Source organism: Pleurodeles waltl, chromosome 3_2, assembly GCF_031143425.1.
Source record: "Pleurodeles waltl isolate 20211129_DDA chromosome 3_2, aPleWal1.hap1.20221129, whole genome shotgun sequence".
NCBI lineage: Eukaryota > Metazoa > Chordata > Amphibia > Caudata > Salamandridae > Pleurodeles > Pleurodeles waltl.
The window spans coordinates 175,296,714-175,312,724 of NC_090441.1; the positions used below are offsets into that span (position 1 = coordinate 175,296,714).

The window sequence follows — 16,011 nt, forward strand, 5'->3', positions numbered from 1 at the left end:
TCATTATTGGAATCTGGGGACCCCCCACTGAGTCATTACTGGAGGCTGGGGGCCCGACCTAAACATTGTTGATGATTAGAACTGCAAAACAATATGCAAAAAATACAGAAACAAGCATTCATCAAACACATTCACAAATCATAACACCTTTTATTTAATTGGCAAATATAAAACAAAAATTAAAATTGTAATTTTAATTGGAAGGTAGGAGCTTTTCTAAATTCAATTGAAGCCACACATCCTCCATACTATATTTTGTTTGATGGACCTGCACTGCTCCCACCAATCAAATTGAGGATACTAATTTAATTTTTAGCTTTCAATTTCAAATTCCTTGACATTTACGTTACGTTTTAAGATATTCATTTGTACATTTAGCCACTTTATTTATATACACTTTATTTATATTATTTCATTTGCTAAACTGCCACGGACCCCCTGAGGAGGCTTTGTGGACCATAGGTTGGGAACCACTGCGCTACATAATAAAGAGATTATTTCAAAAGAAACCATTTGCTTTATAAACTTCCATGTTGCATTCAACATTAAATAATTTAAATGCTTTGTTGTGCGATAATAGATCAACTTTATTTTATGGTATGTGTTGTTTTGCCTAGATTTGTAACCAGTTTTGCAATAAAGTTAAATCGCCAAATAGCCTACCTAATGCCAATAACTCACATTGAACACCATATAAACATACCTGTAAATACAATGTATCTTTCATCCTGCTACAAAGCCGATAAATGTTAATATTTACCCAAAAAGCATGTTACTGAAACACACAAAAATGTCTATGTTTACAAAGCAATAAAAAAAAACAACATTGCATTTAAAAGTGACTAATTCATCTATTCAGGACTGGCTTTATAATGCAACATCTGCATTTAACAATAAAAACGTCAACATCACATTTTTAAAAACATTTATCTATGTTCTAGTATAATAAAAAAATAAACTTTGTCTTTAAAAACTCTAAATTAACCTTCAGAAGAAATTACAGCAACTTTAACAAAAAAAATGCAATTACAAAAACAACGTCAGACACATTGAACAAACAGCATACAAGCATGAATTTAGACACCCCACAAAATTACAGTAAAGCGAACATATAACACTAGAAATTAAATTATAACAGCGTTAACATGATACATATAAAATAAGCCAACAAAAAAACATACACACCTTTAACAAAGAAAACGGGAGCAACAGGAGCTAAAAACACAAGAGCTACAAATAAACTGTGCACATACAACAAAACATCAACCGGAAAAAAAAAAATCCTTCTAAACATTTAAATACACCAGATGTAAGCATACATAAGTTAGTCCCTGCTCTCGGGTGTTAACTACTAAAAAGGAGTGATAAACACCTAAAATACCCAGTAAAAAGCAAGCCTTTTACAACAACAATCCAAGTCACCAATAAAAAGACGATAGGCGGGATGTAAGTCCATACTCTGAATACAACAGATCGAGAAAGGCAATGCTTGCGCGCTGCCTAGGCTTGACCTAAAAGGACATTCTGCCTCTTAAAGGCTAAAAAAGGTTTCTTCTGAACCCCCTACACTACATCTGAGGGTTCATTACTTTTTTAAAAAGCCGTCCTCTGTGCCACCTTCTGATAAAATGTCAACGAGAGCCTCCTCGTCTTCATCTGAACTGCATGTTAAATGTCAGGAGGAGGAAGCAGAGCAAGATGAGACAGACAGACGTTTATGATCCACAAGCATATTATGCTTCTCAAGAGCAGTACTCATACCAAGAAGAAATGGTTCCTGTACCTGGGTCACTAATCTCAGACCTACAGCTCATGCTTGCGAATTACAGGAAACGATTTCCACCAACATCTACCCCTGGGCAGAAAGTAACTACGCTGGCAAAGTCACCAGTAGCACCACCTTCTACACCAATATAGAGACCATTACCACTACCTGACCCTGACAGTCATACACCTCAGGCAGTCCTCCTTCAAGACACAGCAACTTCTGATGAGGGCAGGGAGGAAGGAGAGCTCCGAGACAACAATACAGAAGGGGGGGATTATTTCATACCCACACCGTCCTCTCCTTCTCCTACTCCAGTGGATTCCACACCATAGGAGATCAGTGGATTCCATAATTTATTGGAGCGGCAAAAAGATTTCTACTTGCTGTGCCCACGAAGCAGACAGTCTGCTTCCTTTACGATTTCAAAGACCCCTTCCAAAAAAGCGTAAGGTCCATGCCCATAGTAGACTATATTTGGGAGGAGGGCCTTAAAGTGTTGAAAAATTCAGCCACTGTGATCGCTGTCCTTCCACGTCTGGTCAAAAAATACAAGGCTCCAGAGGACGCGTCAGCCTGTCTAACTGGTCTGGTCACCCTAGACCAGACTCTGTAATCACTCAGGCAGCTCAGCGAAGATCAAAAAATCCCTCAGCTCCAATATCTGCGCCCCCCAACAAGGAAGTAGGTGACTGGACAGCATGGGTAAACGTTTATCTTCAGTGTCTGCTCTAGCAGTCAAGTTGTCGCATTCCTTGGCAGTCATAGGCAGGTATGACAGACAACTGTGGGCTGACATCACCCCATACTTAGACCAACTGCCTGAGGAAGCCAAAGCATAGGGCATTGACTGTGCTATGGATATCTCTACAACAGCCTTTCATCAACTTGCAGGAGCTGCCGTTCTTAGGAGACAGGATTGAGATTGAGCAACTTCGTTCAGGTCGGAAGTCCAAAACAAGATCCCGGAATCCTATTTGATGGGGAAGCCCTGTTTGGCAAACATGTAGATGACGCCCTGAAACAATAAAAACTGATACAGATATGGTGAAATCCCTTGAGACCCTTCAATTCAGGAAGCAGCCCTTCCGGGGTGCCAGAGGGCGAGGTTTTCCATCATACAGGGGAGATTTTAAGCAGTACAGATATGCCACTTACTCCTTTTCTTACCAACCATTTATACCACAGTACCCTCATAAACAACCGTCACAGGCTACTGACAGCAGGTGCCTACCTAATGGTAGAGCAGGATTCCAAGGAAAGGACAAGTCGTAGACAATGACTTTACCCAAGCTCCGGTTACCACTGTTTCCTCCACTTCCAAACTAGGAGGAAGGATTCTCAAGAATCACAATATATTTGAAATTGTTCCATCCTTCACGAAGTGCATTTACGAGCAGAGCACGGTACAGGAAGGCAAAATGTTTTAGTAGACACCTCAGCAGATTTAAAATATCCAACCGCGAGTGGGATATGGATCAGGAAGCAATAGATCAGCTCTTTTCTTGGTGGGGTAAGCCGAACCTCAACCTATTTGCACCTCCCCAGAATACCAAATGCTGATTCTTTGCAAGTCGGGATCACCATCCTGAATCATGTTGGAATGCATTTTTTATGGCGTGGTTAGGAATATATGCTTATGTTTTTTCCGGCCAATCCCCTCATTCCAAGAGTTCTATCGAAGATCAAGACTGAGAAGTGCAGAATTCTCCTGATAGCCCCGGCATGACCGCATCAGCGTTGGTTTACAGAGCTGCTTCTTCTCTCAGACAACACCTTTCCTCTTGACAATGAACAAGGGTTAAGTGCTACACCCGGATCCAGGATCTCTTCACTTGTTGGCTTGGCTCCTGAAAACATTGAATTTGACTACTTAGACAGGTCTCCTGACTGTAGAGATATACTTGCCAGAGCGAACAGCACAAACAAAACCTACTGTTATAAGTGGAAGAGATTTTGTGTATGGTTCCAACAAGCTCAAGTTCATCCATTATCGTCATTACCTGAACAGGTTCTTCCGTATTTACTGCACTTGGCACGATCCAGATTGGCTCATGCTTCCGTCAAGGTACACTTAGCTGCGATATCCCAATACAGATGGTTGGACAAGTCACCGTCTTTATGTTCTGTTAGAATTATCAAACAATTCCTCAAAGGTCTTTTTCGGGTTTTCCCACTAGTCAGACCACCTCCTCCATCTTGTCAGCTGAACACTGTGTTGTCGCAGTTGATGAAGCATCCATTTGAACCTATTCACAAGGCGGATTTAAAGTTCCTTTCGTGGAAGGTCACTCTTCTTGTGGCTGTTACCTCAGCTAGAAGAGTCAGCGAGATCCAAGCCTTTACCATACAGGATCCCTTTCTACAGCTTAAGGAGGATAGAGTAATCCTTCAGCCAATCCAAAGTTTATCCTCTATGTCCCTTCGGACTTTCACATCAATCATCCATTTATTTTAAAATCATTCTTTCTGAAACATATGACACCTGCTGAACAGGCTCTTCACTCTTTAGACATCAAAACACGACTCAATTTTTTTCTGGACAAGTCTAAAAGTTTTAGAAAATCTAACTAGTTGTTTGTGGCATTTAATGCTCCAAGAAAAGGTCAGTCTCTCTCCAAACAAGGTATTGCTAGGTGGATACCTAGCACAATTCATTTCTGCCACCAGACAGCAGGAAAACTTTTACAGACACCAGCACGTGCTCATTCAACTAGAGCCTTAGCGACCTCGACAGCACTGTTTGCTGCTGTGCCTCTTCAGGAAATTTGCAGAGTAGCAACCTGGAAGAACATGCACACCTTTACGAAGCACTACTGCTTAGATGCAGCATCTCAAGGTGATGTGGCAGTAGGTCAAGCGGTACTAAGACATCTGTTCCAGTAGCAGTGAGCTAACTTATTTTTCCCACCATCCCAGTATTAGTTCCGCCCATTGTTTAATGCGTATTTAATAATGCTTTGTCATAACAACGTTCGACTATGCATCTTTTGCTGTATACGTATGACTCCAAATAATCTTTTCACAAAAATATTTATTAATGGTAATGATTGTTATATGTATACTTAAGATTACAATGTGCTTTATTACTGCTAACTACTCTGATTCATGCATGTGAATCTATGAAAGTTCCAATACCGCAGTAAGAAAATAAGTTACTTACCTGTAACTTTAGTTCTCCAGTATTGGAATCTTTCATAGATTCACATGTGACCCTCCCATCTCCCCTGCTCTTGCTTTCTTTGGTTCTACAGCACTCGTGCTTTTGAAAATTTTAGGCACTCAAGCTTCTGACAGGAGTGTTCTGAAGGGCAAAGAAGCCTGATTGGCTGAACCCTAGTTTTGGTCTCCTTTTTAAATTGATTAGGGTATGCTAGTAAAGTGAAGGGCCCAAGGCCTTCATGCACTATAGTTAGCATTATATTACTATCATAAGGTATCGGGTGACTCCCATCTCAACAATGGGGAATGATTCAAGTATGTGAATCTATGGAAAGATTCCAATACTAGAGAAACACAGTTACAGGTAAGCAACTTATTTTCTTATGCCACAGTTCAAAGTAAGAATGCCGGCCAGCACAGGAAGACTATGGTGTGTTATGTGTGTTCTGTCCTGTGCGGCTTTGAAAGGCGGCATTTGTGGGAGGGCTGAAGTGTGTATTTGCATGGCACTGCATAGCTGCACTAGCTGATACAGAATTTCATTCCACATTGACTTGACTAAAAAAAGTACATAAAATGCAGTGCATCTCAATCCAATACCCTAAAGATGAGACGAGTGAGGAAAACACAATTGCTCTTTCCAGAAATAAAAGCCTATGAGCAGCATTATGGATTTTATCAATGTGGTTTATATGTTTACAGGAATCCCGTACAGGAGAGGCTACCTGCTCTATGGTCCTCCTGGCTGTGGAAAGAGCAGTTTCATGTGAGTAACCGTAAACGTTTAGGTGTTGCCTCCAGACATCCTTTAGCCGGTGCACAAGACCTGTATGTGTGTGGTAGTTCTATAGCACTAACATAGCCAAAAAGTAGCAGACATAAGTTTAAAGACAAGCATAAAATCAATGAGTAGTAGGAGGAGAAGCTGGTTTGTCAACTATTAATGCATTGTATGCATGTATGACCTCTTGTCGACCAGATCAAAAACTTACAGTGGACTTAGAGCCCGCCCATTGCTTACCATTGGTTGTCTTTAGTGTCACTCATTTACTTACTTTTTATTCGATGGTCTGCCTTCCTCTTCTTACGTTTGTCTCTTCCATGGAGTATAGATTCTTTACCATTCTTTTTGAATATAGCTGACTTGTCTCCTTCCACTGCTCACATTTAGGGAACTACTTTTTTCTTTTTCTTTGAGAGTTCATCCATTTTTTTGCTTTCTCCAAGGATGTTTGCTCTCCCTAAAATACCTGTTGTTTCCCCTTCTGGTTCAAGTCCTGTTGTATGTAGCTATACAATCAAACACATAGATCTATCTTTCTGGTGCAAGAAATCTGCATGCTGTTGTTCCTCCAGTTGTTTTCACTTAGACATTTGTTTTGGTTTACAAATTTAGGAAAGTACTGGCCAGAGGGTGAGTGCACTCTATATGACCACTGAATTTATGGAAAGGTCTGTTTCAGTAACTGAAGACATTATGGATCACTTGGCATCTGACATATGCTAAAAATTTGTTTTTCCCAGCATAATACTGCACTAAGTAGAAGCCGATAACAGCACAACATTGTACCATCTGGGAAAGTAGAGTTCCCTTGCAGTACATGGGACTTCTTTAATAAGTTGAATGTGGATTTTCTTATGAAATGGGAATAGCCAATTTTGTGTTGAGACAACTAGTTGTGCTCTTGCATGTTTTCGAATATAATAAGATCCCAACCTCTTCAGTACTTGTCAATGTTTTATTAAATGGCTTGGAAGTGACAGACAGTCCTGTCTTGGCTTGCTGTAAAGACTCCACATTTCTCATGATCAGACAGTCTTCTCCACTATTGGTTCTCGGTTATACACCACATTAAATGAAGATTCCATCCCAAGCATTCACTTGTAGGGAGTACTCCACTTGCACATTTGCTAACAGCAAAACATAAATCTCCCAGGGGAAGTCTCTGCTCCCACCCTTGACTTGCTGTATACCACATTGCTTGCAAACTACCATCTTGCCTTCTGAACAGCTTTGTTCCTCCCTCTTAAACGTCTTCTGTAATAACATTTAGTGCATCTTCTCTTCTTTTAACCTAAACACCAGCCACCTTCCTCCCTTAAGGAATATCACTTACCCAAATCTGTTCCTAGTTTTGCCCAAAACAGAACTGCAGCCCTCGTAAGCTACATTAAAGTTGGACCCCTCTTGAGGTCTCTCCCGGGTGCGTATCTTGTCTGGGGCCTGCACCCAATCTGCTCACCTATCACTGATCTCTGTAATGCTTTGATCACAGCAGCCCTAGTACAATCCAGTTGGAAGCAAGCCCTAGTTGTTCCTTCACTAAATAATCCTTCTGTTGACTGCACAGCTCTTACCACCACCCCATTTTCCTTCTGCCATTGGAGGAAGCTGGCTCTGCATATACTATATGAAAGTGACATATAGGGGGTTATTCTAACTTTGGAGGAGTGTTAATCCGTCCCAAAAGTGACGGTAAAGTGACGGATATACCACCAGCCGTATTACGAGTTCCATAGGATATAATGGACTCGTAATACGGCTGGTGGTAAATCCGCACTTTTCCATCACTTTTGGGACGGATTAACACCTCCTCCAAAGTTAGAATAACCCCCATAGTGTGCACAGAGTCCAGGGGTTCCCCAGAGGCTTGACAGAAGCTAAAATAGATAATACTAATGCTCTATTTGTGGTAGTGTGGTCGAGCAGTTAGGCTTATCAGAGTGCAGTGTTAAGCATTTGTTGTACACGCACAAGCTATAGAAGAAACACACAGTCAATGACTTAACTCAAGACCAATTAGATTTTATTTAGAAAAATATATTTTCTTAATTTATTTTTAGAACCAAAAGATTAAAGTTGCAGGTAAGTACTTCAAAAGTTTCGTATTTCACACAGGTATTAACAGTACTTGGTTTGACAGAGGTAAGTGATAAAGTTTCTGAATTCTTGGCAAATATCTGTTTTAAATAAGGACACAGTACAATTCTCAGAAAAGTTCCTGGGGGGAAGAAATGTCAGATAATTTCACAGGTAAGTACAACTCTTACAGGTTCAGTCTCTGGGTTTTAGGAAGTCCACCGTTTGGGGTTCAAGTTAACCCCAAACACCCACCACCAGCAACATAGGGCCGGCCGGGTGCAGAGGTCAAAGTTTAGAAAAGTTAACGTGGGCTCCTATGGAGACAGAGGGTACTCGGAACCAGGTCTGCCAGCAGGTAAGTACCCGCAACTCGGAGGGCAGACCAGAAGGGATTAGAAGAGCACTGAAGGGGCCATAAGTGAGCACCAAACACACCCCCTCAGCGGCACGAGGGTGGCAGGGTGCAAACAGGATGTCGGGTCTTCAATGCTGGTCTATGAGGAGACCCCGGGGGTCACTCAGAGGCTGCAGGCGAGGTCCAGGGGGATGTCTTGGGCACACCACTGGTCTTATAGGGAGGAGGCCCGCCTGCTGAACATTGGGACACCTGGTTTGGTTTCTCCTAGGCCTGGGGGCTGCGGGTGCAGTGTGTCGTTTAGGCGTCGGATATCTTCGTCTAAAGCTTCGCAGTCTGGGGGGTCCTCGGGATTCCCTCTGCAGGCGTCGTTGTGGAGAGGTCAACTCAGGGTGGGCACTTGCTCACATTCACCTGGGGAACCTCTCTAGCTGGGTGAACCACCTGGACATGGGCCGTGGGCGTCAGGTGCACAGGGGTCAGGACTCAAACATCCGGAGAGAGGTGGGAGTCTTTGGTTGTAGTTTTCTTCAGACAGAGCCGCTGTCCTCAGGAGTTCTTGGTCCTTTTGTGTGCAAGGCAGTCCTCTGGAGATGGCAGAGGTCGCTGGGCCCGCTGGACACATCGCTGGTCTTTCTGCACGTTCTCTAAAGCAGGAGACCTGCTGATAGGGATGGAGCCAAAACAGTTGTTGTCTTCCTTCTCTGCTGGGGTTTCAGCTTAGCAGTTCTTCTTGTAGGTCGCCAGGAATCTGGTGAGTTGGGTTCAGGGAAGCACTTAAATACAAGATTTAGGGGCATTACAGGGGTCAGAGGGCAGTAGCCAATGGCTAGTATCCCTGAGGGTGGCTACACCCTCCTTGTGTCCACTCCCTTTGGGGAGGGTAGACATTCCTATCCCTATTGGTCCCTGTCCTCCAAACAAAGATGTAGAATTCTGCAGGGAGGGGTTAATTTCAGATCTGGACACCTTAGGGATGGTCCCAGCTGAAGTGGTCAATCCTCCTTGTTTCTCTTAAGTTTCACCCGAACTAGCCGCCCAAAGTGGGGGCTTGTCCATGGGGTTCACATCTCCACTAGCTGGAGTGCCCTGGGCACTGTAACACAAGGCCACCCCCTGGAAAAGCCCCACTTTGGTGGCCTGTTTGGTGGGAAACTTGAGAAAAACAAGGAGTTAACACTTCAGCTGGGACCACCCCTAGGGTGTCCAGAGGGGAAGTGACCCCTCCCTGCAGAAACCTCCATCTTGGTGTGGAGGACAATATGGTTAGGAATGTGCCTCCCTCCCCAAAGGGAGTGGGCACAGGAAGGGTAGACTCACCCTAAGGGACAGTAGCAATTGGCTACTGCCCTCTGAGCCCTAAATTGCCCCTAAATTCAGTATTTAAGGGCCTCACTGAACCAAGCTCAGCAGATTCCCGATGACCTCACAATAAGAAGGAGGACTGGTTAGCTGAAACCCCAGCAGAGAAGGAAAGGAGACAACAACTGACTCGGCCCCAGCCCTACTGGCCTGTCTCCTGCTTCAAAGAACATGCACAAGAAAAGTGACGCATCCTGCAGGTCCAGCGACCTCTAAAAAATCTCCAGAGGACTTCCTGCATCATGTGAGGATCAAGAACTTCTGTGGACAGCGGCCCTGTCTAAAGAAGAAAAGAAGAAACCTCTTCTATGGACTCCCATCTCACCCCAGAACTGTGAGTCCTGACCACTCTGCACCTGACGCCCACGGCCTGTGTACAGGTGTTCCACCCAGCCAGAGAGGGTCCACAGGCGATTGTGAGCAAGTGCTCACCTTGGGTTGCCACTACACGATGATGCCTGCAGAGGGAATGCCGAGGGCCCCCCTGACTACGAAAGCTCCGGACGAAGATATCTGACACCAAAGGACCCACTGCACCTGCAGCCCCCAGGTCTTGGAGAAACCGATCCCCGGTGTCCCAACGTTCAGCAGGCAGCCCTCCTCCCTGTCCCACCTGTGGTGTGCCCGAGACACCCCCCGGACCTCGCCTGCAGCCTCTGAGTAACCCCGGGGTCTCCTCATACACAAGAATTGAAGACACAACGTCCTGTTTGCACCCTGCACCTGGCTGCCCCTGGGCTGCTGAGGGTGTGTGTTTTGTGCTTATTTATGGTCCCTTCTATGCTCTTCTAATCCCCCCCGCTAGTCTGCCCTCTGAGTTGCGGGTACTTACCTGCTGGCAGCCCTGATACCGAGCACCCCGTCTCCATAGAAGCCCACGTTAACTTTGCTCAACTGTGACCTCCTCACCCGGCCGGCCCCGTGTTGCTGGTGGTGGGTGTTTGGGGTTAACTTGAACCCACAACTGTGGATTACCTATAACCAGGAGACTGGAACTGTAAGTCGTGTACTTGCCTCTAAAACTGTAATTTATTTTCTTCACCCAGGAACTGTTCAGAAAATGCAGTGTCCACTTTGAAAATAGATATTCTCTGTTTTCTTAAAAACTGTTTACTTGACTAAAGTGAAGCAAAGTTACATTGATGTCTACATTAAGTACTTACCTGCAACAGTATTTACTTCTGAACTGAATCATGTGGTTCTAGTAATAAAGTAACAAAAGTTAAGTCATTGAGTGTGTGTTTCTTCTATTTGCTTGTGTGTGTACAACAAATGCTTAACACTACCTTCTTATAAGTGCTTGGCCACACTACCACAAATAGAGCATTAGTATTACCTATAGTTGCCTCTGTAAAGCCTCTGGGAACTCCTGGACTCTGTGCACATTATATCTCACTTTGATATAGTATATTCAGAGCCAGCTTCCTACACCGTTTGACTGGCTGCCCAATTTAGGGTGCCTGGTAAAGCCTTGCACAGACAGTCCCAAACTGGCACAGCATATCAGGTACATTTTTAACATGTTTACTTGATATGTACTCCCATTTAAAAGACACATTTCCACTGTCCTTAATTGTGATGGCAATTTTACCACCTTAGACAGACTTTATAGAAGTGGCAACAGAGAGATTGATCTCTTGAGGTGGCTAGCAGCCAATCTGGGCAGAGCTGCTTCTGGGCATGAGATGATCTAAGGTTAGAGATAGGTGCTTAAGGGTGTTATTTTTATACACCACACCTTTCCCATTCTCCTCATGCTGCATTGTCAAAATGGGGCTTCAGTATGACATCTAAGGTATGTGGGTGATGTATCAGCTTTGTGAGAGACTTGTCCTGCCTCTTGAGAGGGTTTGCTGCTGTTGTGGGCAGTAAACACAGTGAAAAGTGAGTTCACGTTCGCGCATGTGTGCGGGGGATGCACCTGTGCTGAACAAATGGATGGATGTTCTGGTTACCTGTAGCTGACTCCTGTGTTTACTGCAGACATATTGCTAATTGGTCACTCTTTTTGATATAATGGTAGGCCTTGCATGATACACATTGCCAATTGGACCTAACCAAAGGTACTTTTGTGTGAGGTTCAGTAAACAGTTTTACAATGTTTAGTGTCATTTGTCTTTAGTAGTAAGCTTGACGGGTTTTAGTTTGGTACTCTAGTTGCGCCTAAAGTAATACAGTGTAATTCCTCTCCATTGCGGTTCTTGTTGACTTCTTGGGTCTTTCGTTCAGCACGGCACTTGCTGGGGAGCTAGAGTACAGCATCTGTTTGATGAGCCTGAGTGACAGCAGCCTGTCTGATGATCGCCTAAACCACCTGCTGAGCGTGGCACCCCAGCAGAGCATCATCCTTCTCGAGGACGTGGATGCAGCATTTGTGAGCCGGGACCTGAGCACACAGAGTGAGTAATGGAGCCATCACCCTAGCCAGCCCGCACGTGGAGGTTCCTAGATACTAAAGGCAGACGGCCATGACACAAATAGCCAGTCTGTTCTTTACCATTAATGCTGCCCCTTTTACAGCTACATTTGTGATGTTTTATTGTTGAAATGGAACCACCTTAAGCTTCCTATTGCATTTGTTAATTATGGAATCCCTTGTTTTCACTGGGTCTTTATTCTGGTAGAGTATTGTCTCGACTCCACGTTATAATCTCACAAACACTTTCGTCTTCTGGCTGTTCTTCCTGCAGACCCTACAGCTTACCAGGGAATGGGGCGACTAACCTTCAGCGGCTTACTGAACGCGCTGGATGGTGTGGCCTCCACTGAAGCGAGAATAGTTTTCATGACCACCAATCACATTGACAGGTGAGTGCCATTGAAAGGGTGTAGCTACCAGTGCAGTAGTTTTGTGCCTTCCATGTAGTGGTTGTGGATGTAGTAACATAAAATTCCAAGAAGGCTCTTTGGAATTGAAAGTAAGTGTGATGACAAACGCCATAGTGGCCTCATTCTGAGAACTGTATTGCAATCAGGTGCAAAAAAGTGTTAGGAAATACCAGTTGTGTGTAATATGTGGTACTTTGTGCACCCTGTTCCAAGTTTTGAGATATGCAATGAGGATTACATACAAAAACATTCTTTGCAACCCTTTATCAGACTGTGTGAACGTGCTGTTCCTTTGGTGAAACCTGGAGAAAACTAATAATGTACAGTGTGAAACCGGGCCCAAACACTGTTCGGGGCTGATTTTGTACTCTGCATGGTACTCTGGATGAAATATGGCTTGTCAGTATAAAAGCTTAAGGTTCCTTAGTTATTCTCAGGGCTCTGGCCTCCATTGCGTGAGCACTGTTGATGAATTCAGACTCCGGAGAGGCCAGATTTAGAGCTCATCATAACTGATATGTCCAGACTCTAGCTGTGTCTTGACACTAGCCTGAAAAGTTAGGAAATCTTTGAGTCTCAAAAGTGAGAAAAAATATTTGAGAATGTAAATAAATGGATGTGGTTGGAGATGTCCTAAAGTTAATGCAGTAGGTTTATTTTTAAGTTAAGGGAGTTCTGAAAAGGATGGGCAAGACTTATAAGTCGATAAGGCATCCCTGCCAGTGAGTCTGCACTGCTGTCATGATCTAAAGTTTATTACTGTCTTTATGTGAAAGGCTTCCTATTTAAATAATCTCTCTTAGAAGAAATGCTAAGCTTTTACCCTAAGCAGTGGCAATGAAAGGCAGTGGACGGAAAGTGCCTCTCTCTCTTAGAAGGTGATTGACCCAGTAGAATGTGAGAGGTTCCAGTCGAAGCGCATCTTCTACTGAAATTTGTGCTGTCCACAGAATAAGGAAAGTCCTATTTGACTTGTGTCAAGGAATATGCATATAGGAAGACATTGGGCACCAGGTCATAGCGTTGTTAAGGAATGTTGCAGAGGAAAGGGACCCTTTCCCTCAAGATGTATAAGGAAGATTACACTACACGATAACTGCATGTGTGTGGACAATAATAAGGGTTTCCCAATGCATGTTTGTCATCTCTTCATCAAGACGCATGTAAGTATAGAGGCTCTGATTTGGCATATATAAACCACTTTTATCTGAGGCTTGATTCCACTGCAGACAATTGAACATAGCCGCCCCCCTCCCCAAGAAGATCTTGCTCCCTTAACAGTGAGCTGAGACGCTGCAGCTCTCCTTTGCAAGTTTAAACTCAATATAGTGGGACTGGTAGGGGATATAAATGAAATATGCTTTGTTATGTAATTGTATGTGCAACATTGTTCTGTTAATTCAATTAAAACAGTTTTATTTTATATGTAACTGTATAGAAAAAGCGAGAAAACCTATCCGTCAGCAAAGTACTGTACAACAAAATCTGATTAAATGACTATCTTCTGTTCTGTTTTGATCTCAGATTGGATGCTGCCCTGATCCGCCCCGGCCGAGTGGATGTGAAGCAGTATGTTGGGCACTGCTCCCACTGGCAGCTCACCCAGATGTACCTCCGCTTCTACCCCGAGCAGCCCGCAGCGGAAGCGGAGAGGTTTGCTAGAGCAGCTCTCGAGGCCTCTGACCACATCAGTGCTGCCCAGGTCCAGGGACATTTTATGATGCATAAGTTGGATCCACTGGGGGCTATCGAAGAAATCCACTCCATGGCCACATGATAAACCAGGGGTACTGGCCAAGGTGCACATGAGTGTGGCTGCGTAGGGGGCTCAGTTCCACCAAGAGCAGCACAGTCCACACTCACTACTGCTGCCTGAGAGTGCAGGGGTCAGTCAAAGGTTGTTGTTGATTGTGGTTGTATTAAAGTAGCAAGTCAGACTCTGGAGAGAAGTAAAAAGCACCCACTAGTATCAGCAAGAGCTTAGTTATTGTGAAAGCATCTCCCACATATTGCCATACACAGCCAGTGGTTAGAAAACCAGAAGAAAACAAATGTCATTTGAATGCCTTATCTGCTCAGTGATGTGCTTATGGCATTGCTTTTCGATTTGAGAAATGGTAGTTTGTCTGGAAAGCTGGTAACACCCTATGAAATAGACAAAATCACTTCATCAGACTGTGATTTAATGTCTCAATGTTGCACAAAAATCATCGTTAGGTTCACATTTTGGTGCTTTACACCTGTTACCAGAAATTACGTTTATCTGGTCCACATGGCAGCTACCAGATTTTGCTATTCGATTCTGCAGGCCAACACTCCGGGGACCATACATTCTGTACTCACTGACTGATGCCTTAGTTTGTTTGCAAGTTCAGTACTTCCTTGTGTCGCGAGCCTGCAGGGTTTCTCCACCTTCACTCCATCAGGCTGGAAGTGCATTTCATATGACCTCACTCTCTCACTCTGTCCAAATGTCACAATTCAGCAAGTGTTTATTCAAGCGTTTTTACTTCTTTCAACCAGTCATTGTTTTGATGCAGCTTGAACACCTGAGGGCCATAGCTGTTGCAATCTGGCTCTGATAGTATCTTAACATTTTTGAGTTGACTTTTAACAACAACTTTGAGGGGTTTGGTTGGGCTGCCAGTGGTGCCTGGAAACTCCTGCAAACACTTACAGTTTTCTCAAACTTTTATTTTGCGTATTTATAAAATTGTTTTATTATCAAATCCAACTACACAAAAGGTAATGGCAGGAAGGATCACCTCTATTCTCACTTCGACCCGTGGGTGTCAAAGAAGTTGTGCACTAGCTGGCTCGCTTTCACCTTGCACCAGTTTGAGACCTTATGTGCAGGGATGATACTGAGTGCCTGATGAAGCACATCAGTCAAGCAAACTGCAGTTAGTGGATCAATTTAGAGTCCTTTACTCCACCCCCCACAACCCTCCCCCCAAGGCGCAGGACAACTGGTTAGTGAATCTGCTGATATCTGATCTGAGCCTGTGTTGATGGCAACTCCAAGGCTAGGGAGCAGTTAAGCAAAACTGGACAACATGAAGCATCTGTTTTAACTTCACTGGTTACTGTTGCCTCATAATGAGGTTGTTTATTGCCAGTGGGAACCAATAAATATGTTTGGTTTAAGAAAACAGTGATATTGCATTTCTTCATTTGGTGCATTGTAGTGTTTTTCAACTTTTGGTTGCACAATGCCCATAGGTAATCACCCGGCTGTCAGTCTTCTTGTGACCTGCTATGGATGATCAAGGTAATATAACAAAAATCATTGAACTGTGCCATATTTTTGATTTTCTATATGATACTTGTGTAAATTTTAAAATGAGCTTAAAAATGTGATGTCAAGAATTCTCGTGTTTGTAAATAAAGGTGGATAACATAAATAAAAGGAGCTAACTAGTATTTTCCTGCAGGAGCGAGATTGATATAGCTTTTATATGCCCATAGCTAGTTACACCACAACTAGAAGCAATTTGGGTTGCTTCTGATGCAATGGAAAAACTGGAACCTGAAAGTGTTGGGGAGGCGTTGTGGGGGCATACTGCCACTGTCACCAGGAGACACTTGTACTGATCTTTTGACTGGCCCTGGCAGTAAAATAATTTATTTGTGTTCATCACGTTTTGTAGGAACCAAGGCACTGAATGATGGAAT

At 43.7% G+C, this 16,011-nt stretch overlaps 1 protein-coding gene across 2 annotated transcripts in view; it reads left to right on the forward strand.

The window, feature by feature from the left end:
* The window catches only part of BCS1L (BCS1 homolog, ubiquinol-cytochrome c reductase complex chaperone), a 66,071-nt gene extending 50,312 nt beyond the window's left edge, over positions 1-15,759 (forward strand). For both annotated transcript variants that reach the window (XM_069227111.1, XM_069227110.1), the window contains exons 5-8: positions 5,630-5,693; positions 11,737-11,906; positions 12,198-12,315; positions 13,861-15,759. In XM_069227111.1, coding sequence (XP_069083212.1) covers positions 5,630-5,693; positions 11,737-11,906; positions 12,198-12,315; positions 13,861-14,113 — 605 coding nt within the window. In that variant the 3' untranslated portion in view covers positions 14,114-15,759. The remainder of the gene's footprint in view (positions 1-5,629; positions 5,694-11,736; positions 11,907-12,197; positions 12,316-13,860) is intronic.
* The last annotated feature ends 252 nt before the right edge of the window (positions 15,760-16,011 follow it).